This window comes from Sebastes umbrosus, chromosome 5, assembly GCF_015220745.1.
Source record: "Sebastes umbrosus isolate fSebUmb1 chromosome 5, fSebUmb1.pri, whole genome shotgun sequence".
Taxonomy (NCBI): Eukaryota; Metazoa; Chordata; class Actinopteri; order Perciformes; family Sebastidae; genus Sebastes; species Sebastes umbrosus.
Window position 1 is genome coordinate 21,789,988 of NC_051273.1, and position 12,517 is coordinate 21,802,504.

A 12,517-nucleotide genomic window follows, 5' to 3' on the forward strand; every position below is an offset into this window, starting at 1 on the left:
GGATGTTAGAGGGACTGTGATAAATACAAATGCAGATCCCACTGTTCTGACTGCATAAAAAAGTAAAGTATTTTTAATCAGATTTTATGCATATGGTGGTGTGTCCTTTATACTATGACAGTTTTCCTAAAATTTGATTATACTGAATCTTAAGCCCTGTATCATGATATGTATTGTATCGACAGATTCTTGCCAATACACTGCTCTACTGTACTCTATTAGCAAGTTGAACCTTTTAGTCGTGAACAAAAATACTCATCTATAACTAAGAACACTAATGATGTCTATTAAATTGGCCGACAATTATATGACAAGTTGTGCCAATTTTGACTCTGCATTTCCTGTGTGATGTGTTGATACAAAGAGTAAATCTAATGTTTCCACATAGCAAGTAAAAGTCTGGTTGCCTGGCAACAAGATGACAAGACTCCATGAAGTCACTGCTCCCGGCTAAGAAATAGTCCAACACATAAACCAGTGATGCTCAACTTACGGGGTGCCGGGTGGCCCGTCAACCATTTTTTATTCACAATGAAAATAAATTGATTGGATTTATTTGTACTTTTAATATAAATAAGGTGCCAGGGTGCATTAAAAAAAGCACCAAAATAGAATAATAGAGCTTGTTTATCACAAAAAAGTGCCAGGGGAGGACGCCCTGACACAAATCTGGGCTGAGCCCAGAATGTCATCAAACCTTAGAAAGGGATGAATTGTGGCCTTTTATAATGTTTATTAATTTTATCTGAATATATAATAATATAAATATGATTAATGTTAGTTTATTAACTGGCCCCTGGCCTCCTGTCATTCTGCAAAAGTGGCCCCCCGGGCAAAGCAAGCTGAGAATCCCTGACATAAGCCCTCATAAAAACACAATGTGTTGGTTTTTTGATGAGTTAAACAAGCGTGTTAATTGTTGAGCTTAAGAGGTGCTTGTTTTGTTATCTTCAGGCAGAGCCAGGCCAAAGAACGTATATTACCAAGAAGTGAAAGTCAATTGTTCGTGTCATTGCAACGTCAGCGCCCAACAGCAAAGCTACGCTTCCACCATTTTGGACTGAAAGCGACTACCGGACGCCAGTAAAACATCCACCTACAAAGTGCTGTACAAAAGTAAAATTATTTGTATTCTATTGTTATATTCTACCAAAATGGCCTGTGTTGAACAATAAAGTATTATAAATATAATAGCCGTTTTCAGTCCAAAAATGGCGGCAGCGGCTGTTGTAAAAAAAAAAACACCAGGATATCATCTCTTTGCTTTTATACTCTTTGGCCAGGCAAGCCGTTTCTCCCTGTTTCCAGTCTTTATGCTAAGCTAAGCTAAGCTAACAGTCTCCTGGCTGTAGCTGAAAATTGTACGTCTCATCTAACTCTCAGCAAGAAAGCAAATAAATGTATTTCCCAAATGTTGAACTAGTCTATATACCTCAATATACAGATGGGAACTAAGGTCCGTTTTTCCCCGAAGAAGCAGAAAGACTGTGATTTTTTTTTTGTTGCTCTCTTTCTCTCTCAACAGCTGACTCATCCCTGTTACTCGTCACTGTCTTTGCCTTGTTAATGCTCATCCCTGAGAGACAAGAAGGGATCAAGACTACAGCAGCAGCTGGGCCAGACTCAAACCTCAACTGAAGAACAACTTAATAACAACAATGAGGTCTTCTTAATCTTCTGTAACTGCAACAAAATCATCTGGAACATCTCAGATATTCAGTATAATGCCCAGTCCTCAATGGACTACACATGAAGCTGCAGAAAAAAACACACATGGACCTCTCACTGGGACCACATCAGGACAAAAGCAACATTTGCCTCAATACTTTTTACTACAATGCAGAAGTCTGGACAACCTGCAATCATCTGTATGCAGTTGTCTCCAGGTCTGACACAGAGCAGAGGTGAGCTGCTGTGCTTTTGTGCACGGTGGCCTACTGTTTTTATGCTGATCACATGCATCAAGGCCAGAGCAGACACAGAGTTATGATGTTTGGGTTGATGCTGGATGATACTGAATGAATCAATAATGAGCCAGACCAGAGTTGAGCAACCTGATTCTTTATCTCCCTCAAAGATATCACCGAATTTCACTGCAATGTCTCGACAACAATCTGCTGAAAGAAAATGATCTGCTACGGCAGGTCCGAACCAGTTTCAACTAGCATTAGACATTAGATGTTATCGCCTCTTCTATTTCTCAGTCTTACATCAGATACAACTGTATCAACACCCATTTCAGATAGGTAGTGTAAACACGCTGTGGATTTATAGCTGGACAGAGTTTTTCATTAGAGTGTGGATGTGTGTTTGTCGGTGACGGAGGGGTGGTCAGTGTTTTTTTAAAGAGGCGTCACTACTAAAAGGTTTGATCACAGGTTGCATGAGCAGAAAAGGATTGTGAGAAGTCACAAGTAGGAGCAAACTGCTTGTTGTAAATGTTTAATATCGATCTCAAATGGAGTGACCGCCCTGCTATCATTAAGTGAAACTGATCAGTGTTGTGTTAAGGAGCATGTCGATCACGTTTAATTACGTGTTGTCTGAAAATGTGAAAAACTATTTTCTGCTTGGACAAAAAAGTGAATGCAATGTCCTGATTTACATATACATTTATATCAATCCAGCAAATAACATTATGATGAAATAGTTTGAACTTTTTCATAATATAAGTTGCTATATAAATCATTAGATGCCCTAACCCTATTTATAATCACAACTAGTTTCCTTAATGGACCAGTGTGTGACAATTAGGGTTATCTATGGGCAGAGATTGATTATAATATTAATAAGTATGTTTTCTTTAGTGTATAATCACCTGATAATAAGAATTGTTGTGTTTTCGTTCCCTTAGAATGAGCCGTTTGTATCTACATAGGGAGCGGGTCCTCTCCACGGAGTTCGTCATGTTGACAACACCATGTTTCTACAGTACCCCAGAACAGACAAACCAAACTCTGTTAACTTTTCCTACTTGGGCCAGAGTCAATAACGTCACCCGCTCCTGTTGCCGCTCTCCTTCCCTCTCGCTTCACGACTCACTTCCCACCTACACACACTCTCTACGCACTGCCTCTGCTCCAACTGGCCCTAGAGAGGGACATTTGTGTTTTCGCATCGGTCACCGTAGCTCTCCAACATGCTTAGCACACGGGAGAGGCTTCAGTTGGTTGCAATCTCCTCACCTAACCGCTAGATACCGCCAGATCCTACACACTGGACTGTTAATAGATAAAACTCAATCTTTGATTGATATATTGGGTTTTAGGGAAAATAATAACTGTAAATAAAACATAGAAAGAAATACTTTTTATACATCAGTGGGGGCGACAGTAGATCAGTCCGTAGGGACTTGGCTTTGGAACCGGCCACCCAAGTCCCTGCACGGACCAAGTACGGACTATGGACTGGTAACTGGACCTCCTGCCGAGGTGCCCTTGAGGGAGTAACCAGACCCCAAAATTGCTCCCTGTAGCTGGTTAAATGCAGAAACTAAATTTTACTGTGTGCTGTGTACAATATGTGTATATATGTACACAATGTCTGACAATAAAAGCTCATTTACAGACAAATCCTGACGCATCCGCGTGATCTTTGGCGCCCCCTAAGAGGTTCCCGGACCACAGGTTGGGAACCACTGCTCTCCAGTATGGGCCCCAAAAACGCAGAACCATGAGGAAATCTCGCTGGAAACTTTTTTGGCGTATACGCCCAGTAAGCAAGTGACGGGGTGGGCAAAAGAAACAAAGCAGTGTGAGCAGTTCAGGGGATGTTTACGTTTCCCAGGTACTAGGTAAAGTGAGGAGTCTGTTGGTGTAAAATTGAAAACTGAGGCCCTCTTTGCAGCGTGAAATATCCAGCGGCAGGCCTCAGCTCCTATATACCCCGTCCGCACTGTACAGGATCGAACAGAGATTCCCAGGAGCAATGCGGCAATGCAATGAAATTTTCATGGCAGAGCCCGGTGTGATCTGAGGGGCTCTATGCCCTAGTGATGGGCACCTGCCCCGGCTGCAATGCATTATTTAAAAACACTCATTCAATCCAGGCTTCAGGGGACACCTTTTGTTACTCTGTCAAAAGCAGTAAGTGTAACTCGGCTGAGGAGGAGACTTTTTTCGCGAGCTGATAGAGCAAAGCCTGAGGAAGGCCAGGTAGATAAAGGAGACATGGGGGGGTGGCGGGTGGGGGGGGGTGTTGTACTGTACAGGAGAGCTGTGTCAGAGGGAAACTGAAGGTCAGGGCCTCAACTCTTCCCTCTGTGGATACTGTAAACCTGAATTCCTTCCCTGTGAACCCTGCACTAGTTACACATGTCACTCAGGAATAAAAGATGAGATGCTCACAAGACAAACCACAACCACGCAGTCCATCTCGCGTTTCCTCTTCAGCACATTTCACTCTCTCTCAGCCTCCGCTGAAGTCGTCCACAGATGGAATTCAACGATAATTGACAGAGATTACATGATGAGAAGAAGGAGATCTGTCTGAGTGGGAGGAAGAATATTTGACCTGTGCTTTGACTGCTGACTAAATGTCGAGGCTGGTGGTTTAAAGCTGCTGTGTGACTTTACATTAAAAGAGACGCAAAGCCAAGCAGTGCATCTGTTGTCTGTTTCTCCCGATCATTTGCAAACGTTTTTCCACCAACTCGGTGGGAATCTACTCCACCATTTCTGATCCTCTCTCCCTCCCTGGCTCTAACCTACTGCTTTGCTCCGTGTCCACACATCAAGGAGATCTCTCCCACTGCCTCGTCCCCAGGAAACACACCTGACATTTAGCCCCGGGCTGCCCCATCCAGCCTTCCCTTTCCTTCGCTCGCCTCCAGAGACAAGGGCATCTCGGCTGAGTTTAGCCAGCTAAAGCACAGACAGTTAGCAAATTAACTTTCATGTCGTCGTTTCAATAATTCAGCAGCGAGAGCAGGGGCAGGGTGAGGTAAGGTATGAAGGGAGGAAGTGATGGAGGAGGGTTCAGCAGGGCTCGTTACTGCATCTGCTTCCGTATATAATTTTGAACAAAAGAACCAACATGTATAGCGTGCATCATTTATGTATTCAGTGGTGCACTGAATGCAACAAAAAGCGTAACTGGATAAAAAACACAAAATATGATTTCCTTAATATTAAATATTTATGAACATCCTATAAAAGCAGTATAGATCAGACGCTGTAGTGGTGAACAGGTGTGGATGTATCTTGAAGGTGAATGAGAGACTGGATGCCTGTTTGAGACACCTGTGATACTGTGAAGCTGTTTCACTAAAGCTTATTCCCAGTGCACACACTGTTTATATTTGCTTAGCTTTGTTATGGCAGTTCCTTTGTCAAAACAAATCAGTGTCAATACGCGTGTAAACACGCATGGCTTTAGCCATGGGTTAATCCACACTCTGTCACACACACACACACACACAAGCATACACATACACAAACATCCTAGTCCTCTCACTTTCTACCAGCAGCGAGCTCGACTCTGACGTTTACCTATCGACAGACTCACCTGTAAATGTGCTCTAACCTCAGAGTTTAACTGACTGATGACTTGTTCTTTTTCAGTTTTCAGTGAAAGAGGCAGAGGAGAGATATTTATAATGATTTGTGATAAGAGATTATATTGACACATAGTTTTGTTATAACTAGGGCTGTCAAAATTATAATAACGCAAATTTGTTTTAACGCCACTAATTTCTTTAATGCATTTACGCAACTTACTATCTTTAGGTTATAGTTTTAAAGCTAGAGTGAAGATACTGGCATCATATGAAACTAGATAACCTAAAGAATCCATTGGTACCAACCATGTCATACTAGTTTGTCGCAAAGGAGGCTAAATAACGCTCCAAACTTAAGCTAAATTTTGGTGAGGAAAAACTGGCATGGCCATTTTGAAAGGGGTCCCTTGACCTCTGACCTCAAGATATGTGAATGAAAATGGGTTCTATGGGTACCCACAAGTCTCCCCTTTACAGACATGCCCACTTTATGACAATCACATGCAGTTTGTGGCAAGTCATAGTCAAGTCAGCACACTGACACACTGATAGCTGTTGTTGCCTGTTGGGCTGCAGTTTGCCATGTTATGATTTGAGCATATTTTTTGTATGCTAAATGCAGTACCTGTGAGGGTTTCTGGACAATATTTGTCATTGTTTTGTGTTGTTAATTGATTTCTAATAATAAATATAAACAACATTTGCATAAAGCAGCATATTTGCCCACTATCATGTTGATAAGAGTATTAAATACTTGATAAATCTCCCTTTAAGGTACATTTTGAGCAGATAAATGTGCAATTAATTTGTGATTAATTGTGATTAACTATTTTAATCGATTGACAGCCTCAGTTATCACCAGAGCCTCCTCAAACAGCAGTTAATGAGGAAGATAACATGATCCAACTTTAACAACAATAATCCAATCATTTGTTTTCTATGTTCATCTTTAGAATCACATGAAGTCTTTTCTCTGTATGCTGATTGATAAAAGACACACACTTCTCTTCTGTGTGCTCTGTTGCCAAACTGATTATCAACTTCAGGCACGTAGCCTCAATATTTATACTGTCTCCTTTATTTCAAGTGAGAAAACTGACAAATTTGCGCGGATGCACCCAAAGCAGCTGACGAAAGGCAGCATTAATTGACTGTTGACATATCTGAATGAAAGCAGTCAGCCAAAGGGTGCCGAGGGTAAATCAAGGGTTTCTTTACTTTTAGAGCAATGTTTCTGCCTATGTTGGTGCGTGGCTCTTTATGCTTCTTTCAAAAGGGTAAAATGCAGATGGCAGAGCCATCTGTGTAGAATCAAAACCATGCATTCAGACCTGAAGATCCCTATTAAACTGCATGTAAATACGTGGGAGGAGCCAGAGGAGGAGTGGAGGATGTAAAGAACCTCGTGTTCAAAACAAACTGATTAAGTTCTTGAAGTTCTTTCTCCCAAACAAATCCAGCAACACTTGAACTTGCACAAAAATGTCTGTAAACAAACACAGAGGATTAGAAAACAAACGCAGGGAGCAGGATTCTTTTAGAAACTAAGAACGTGCTTTTAAAAAATGAGATGTTTGATCAAGCTATTAAATATTTTTTTTTTGTGAATGGCACCTTTAATTAGGAAGCCGGATTCATCAGTGCATATTTCAAAGAGGTTCCACTTACTAAATAATAAGGTGACATTAATATTGAAGCTGCTGTACCCCTGTTCAAATTAAATTAAATAAAACGCTGGGAAAAAAAATAGTGTGAAGTAATTAATTTCTTTGCTTGCAAGGTCACCGGTTCTTCCTCTACCTTTATTATTATTATTATTATTATTATTATTATTATTATTATATTTTCTTTTTACAAAATGTCTGATCACAATAATGTTTCTCAAAGATGTGCAAGGAAAAACGCTTCACTCCCCACCTCCTGCGTGCTCCCTGTGATCTCCAAACAGTGAAACCAGGCATCACTTGAATGGCGAGGCCTTGGTTGTGTGGAGGAATCCACACAAGTGTGAAATGTACATGTGACTGTTTGTTTTATGTTGCATTTCTGAACAGGTTGGATTCGAGCCTTGGTTTCAAGGCTTTTAAGGATATAAAAACACACACACACACAGCTTTGTGCAGTGTCGCAAACACTTAAATGCACGCTTGAGCTTGTATATTGGAACATTTTCCATAAACTATTTTGTATACTATTCAGGTGGCTGATAACTGGAGCGTTTAGTACTATAAACACAGGAGGACGTGCTGTTCTAAAGAGGAGAATCGGTCTGCACATCTGTACACACCAGATTACATGCAGAAACTCTACCAAATCTGACAACCCCAGTGGCAACATGGGAGGATAGTAACACCATGAGCTATAATAAAAACACCGGAGCAACACTGACAACATTGCAGCACACGCAGTGACTTACAGGTCTTTATCACTGCTGCTTTCTTGGGAGTTAAAAGAGACAGAGGTGTATAAGTGATTATGAAGATACGCTTTCTTTTGGCTGTTCCAAATACTTCCAGGTTAATCCCCAATATCCCTGAAAAGCGTCAGCAGCTGGCCGTCACTCTTAATGACACCAGATTGCTATAACGAAACCAAACGGTGTAATAAAGTCTGTTTGAAATACCGTATGTGTATGAAACATTTTATCAAAGGTCAATGCATTAACTAACTACACAATCTTCCCCCTCTGCAACTTGGTTTAAAAACTCACACGCCCTGCACACACCCTTTCAACTACACAACACTGCTCTGGACTAATTACATCCTCTCCATCAGTCTCTGCTTTTCCTTTAACAACTTTTATGCATCTAATCTAACTGCAATGTGGTGCGATTTAATGTAAATCAAAAGAAAAATAATCTTAAACGTTCACACATTACTGGAATAAAACATATTCTGTGGAACATAGAGAGAATAACGCCTTATATATTTAATTAGAGTTTCGTATTTTTAACATACCAGCTGCCAAAAACTGATTCCAAGAGAGAGAGAGATACCATATTATCAATTTACAGTTTATTTTAATTAGGTAAGTATATGACTTGATAATCAACCCTCTAAGCAAGAGCTGCGATACTCTGCTGTCATATGAGCGAGTCCATCCGGGGCGCCCTCTTTTTAGTATCTGAATATGTAAAGAGCCGTATGAATATGTAAATATGAATATGAGCTAATTCAGTGATGCATTGAGGCAGCTGTTGTGAGCTCCACATTTACAAGGGAACATGTGTTGGCCCTGCGGGGCAGGTTAGGGTGACAAGACAGGTGAGGGGAGAGGGCAAGCGTCGTCCATTATGTCTGGACAATACCTAGAAGGCCTGTGACATGTGGCGGGCATGCGCACACTTTAAAGACTAATATGGATTTAAAGAATAGGATATTTACAGTGGAGTTTCTGATCTATGAAATGAATGCAAAGAAAACACACTAAAATAAACAAATTCAGGAGTTTTGTTATCCACAAGCAGCCTTAAAACAGACGCATTCATCATTCCCAGCTCCCAGAAGACTTGTATTTCTTCTGAGTTAAATTATTAATCCTCCTCCTACACTATCATCTGAAATACATGCTGCCTCTGCACTGATTTCACTCCCAATAACACATGGAACATAATCCACACTCCCTGAACAAGCAAGTGCAACTAAAAAACATTTAAAGCACGCGTTGCTTTCAATGTATATTGTAAATAAGCTGAAGGCACACAAACAGGTGGAGAAGCAGCAACGTCTGCTGATGGTTCATATGCAATATTAAAGCATCATATGCTGGTTCAAAGGTCACTCCGCCTGCTGTTCGTAAAACCACATGGGACTGTTTTCATTTAGGATTCACTCGACACAGACACAAACACACACACGGAGCTGCTCAATTTTCCAATAATCTGATGTGGATTCAGAGTGAAATTAAACGCTCGTGGCACCAGAAGTGTACAAAGTCGTATTCGAGGAAGCTTACACTAAGCACATAAGCGAGCCACATCTCTAGAAAGCTTAATCAATTGGATGTGACACAGCAATGCATCAAAAAAAATACAAGAAGGTCTCTAAAGAAATTTTGTTTCTATTACAGATGCATGAGGTGCTGCAGCCTCTCAGGACCTGACAGTGTTTTTAGATTACAATTGCATCTCAGCAGGGATCCCTGCTCCACTCCTCTAACCTCAGACTGTTTAGTGCTTAAAAATAGCTAATGGTGATAGAAGACTACACCGATTCTAAAGTGCTGCTGGGATGCAAAGAAGAGTCCAAATCTTTGAATGGCCCCATACAGAAATATTGTAGGCAGTGTCGGAATAAAGAGCATGCATGAGGAGCAGTGCAGTCTACAAGGGACAGTGACAAAGTTTTTTGTAATCTTTTATACAAAAATGCATGCACTGGCAAATGTGCTTTTATGTGAAAATAAAGAACATTTAACACAAAATCTTGCAAAAAAAAAAAAAACATGATGGAATTACACACACACAAAGGTGATTTTACGCAATATTTCCAGACACAATAACCATGAAGAATTACATGCGATACTACATTCATCTACTTGGTCTTGGTAATATAAGTCTGCTTCTGTAATATTAAAAGAGCTTGATGCTCGTGGCAGCATGACTCTCCTTCGTGTGAGCGCGGATGCTAAAAAAGTTTCGCACCGCTGTCTGTCTGTGCTGCTGAATGGGACAAAACTTTTCCCTTCATCGCCATGCAGGTTGGATTGCGCCCGGCTTTACGCACACAACAAAAAAAAACACACACACACACAGCGAATAAATAACCTCAGCCAAGCTAAAAACACAAAATAATTCAACCAGCAGCTTCACGTCTCCTAAAGTTTACAAGAAGAAGACGACCCTATGCGAGCAGCCTTTACGCGCATGGAGACGGAGCACCCAACAGAAACACGTTTTACCCAAGAATTAAATGTAAACGCGCAAACTTGCTGCAGAAGCAAAGCGTGCTGAGTGAGAACATTAGATACATTGTTGCATTCCAAAATGTTGCATTCCAGAATGTTGCAGTATGTTACAGAGGAAGAAGAGTGCGCGCGCTTGGTAAAGATACATTGTTGCAATATTAGTAAATATTCCACGAAAGTGCAAAACAAGAGGTAACATTTAAAAAAAAAAAAAAGTTGAAGAGACGCACCTCTAAGGTGGTCGGATGGGAGGGGTAAACTTTACTACAGTACACTCCTGTTAAATTACAGTAGCTACTTTAGAAAGTTGGACTCCCCTCCTCTCCTCTGCCCCCCCTCCCCACCTCGCCCGCATGATAAGCAGGTAAAGTCGAACATATTGCGCGTAATTCACTTACTTTTCTCTCGCTTGGCTATCGGAAGGGACGACAGCTCCTTTACCTTTGGCGTACATGCTGGATTCTGTTTTAAGACTTTTGCCCCACTCAACACCTGTCAAAGAAAGCAGCCAGGAAAACGCTCCATCTCCATAGCTACCCCTTTAGTGTTTTTCCTCCCCCCCTTCTCCTCCTCCTCCCTCCTCCCTCCTCCTTCTCTCTCCTCTCCCTCCCTCTCTTTCTCTTTTTTTTTTTTTCTTTTTTTTTTTTTTACATCTCCAACATTGGCCACAAATCAGGCACAGTTTCTATTGGGGGGACTTGAAACCGTCCTCTGTTGGATTTTTTTTTTTTTTTTCCCTTCCTCAGCCGCTGTTCCGCAGGCCTGCCTCTCCTCCCTCCGCTGTGCAAACGGTGGGGGCTCCTTAAAGGGAAACACACACTTCTTGTTTACTGACCTCAGAAACATGAGGAGAGAAGGGGGGAAGATGGGGAAAGGCATGCCGGGTACAGGGCCCTGCTCTTAAAGACTACAGCCAGCTCTTTTTGGGGAGGCTGGCAATAATCCGTATGTTTTTTTTCCCCCCTTAAAAAGACATTCCAGGACTTCGACTCCAATTTGATTTTGGGACTTTGAGTGTGTTCCAATCCGCGTCCTTTCGTACTTACACTAACTATTTTCAGTGCATAAGTGCGTTCACACTGGGAAGTATGACAAAATGCAGTGCACTCAAAGTACCCGGATGTTGTACTCAAAACGGTCAAATCGTTGAGTGTGGAACGCTGGACACTTTTCACACTCAATTGTCACCATCTTGGCTATGTAGCGGAGAGGGGCGGGACCACAACCACTATTCAAACATATGTAGATAACAGAATAAAACAATACAATACGTAAACATACCGGTGCATTTTCAGCCAACAGGAGGACACATCGTAGGCGAAAGCGACAACGTTGGAAACGTAATTTCCACTCTGCTTTAATTTTTTTCTTCAACAAAGCAGGCAGACATTTTGGCGGGTCGTGGACGGGAAAAACATGAAGGAGGCAGCAATGTAACACAAAGGATGAAGAAGAAGATATTTTAGCAGGTAGCGAGCCGCAGTGAAATGTTGCGATCGTCATTTCCAGTCAGTGCGCCGCAGAGTATTCGATTTGAGATGACCCTACCCCACTGAAATACACGCACTACTCAAGTAAGTACAGAGTGCAAACAGTGCACTACATTGAAGTCTACTTCAGGAAGTACGTGGATTGGAACATACTCTTTGACTCACGCAAATGAGGACACTACTCTCATTTGTAACATGTTTGCAAACACCTTTATGTCCCGTATTGTGATGTGATCTTGATGTAACAAGTAGGCTATTGTTTTGTCATGATCACAATAATTACTGCACCTTATGAGCTCAAGAAAACTGTTATGTCAACAGACAAATTATATATTTTTTAGTATAGTAGGGTTGTACCGAATAGTTCATGACCTTGCCATTCAAATTCTAAATCAACATTCATATGCTGCGAAACTCTTTAAACCGATATTTCTGCACAGATAAAGTAACTATTAGGCTACACTGATATAATTAGTATTCTGTTATTAGTAAAATTAGATTTGCTCTCCCGCTTGCCACAGCGCACACAAAGGGAGTATTATACTGTTTGTAGAAAGAGATTCCAGTGGTGGTTGCGTAGGATTGTTTCCAACTCGTGTGTTCCAAACATTTGAGTGTTGTAAA

General features: G+C 41.3%; 1 protein-coding gene across 2 annotated transcripts in view; it reads right to left on the minus strand.

The window, feature by feature from the left end:
- The window catches only part of ssbp4 (single stranded DNA binding protein 4), a 110,568-nt gene extending 98,722 nt beyond the window's left edge, over window positions 1-11,846 (minus strand). For both annotated transcript variants that reach the window (XM_037770807.1, XM_037770808.1), the window contains exon 1: window positions 10,802-11,846. In XM_037770807.1, the coding sequence (XP_037626735.1) occupies window positions 10,802-10,857 (56 nt within the window). In that variant the 5' untranslated portion in view covers window positions 10,858-11,846. The remainder of the gene's footprint in view (window positions 1-10,801) is intronic.
- Window positions 11,847-12,517: the final 671 nt, after the last annotated feature.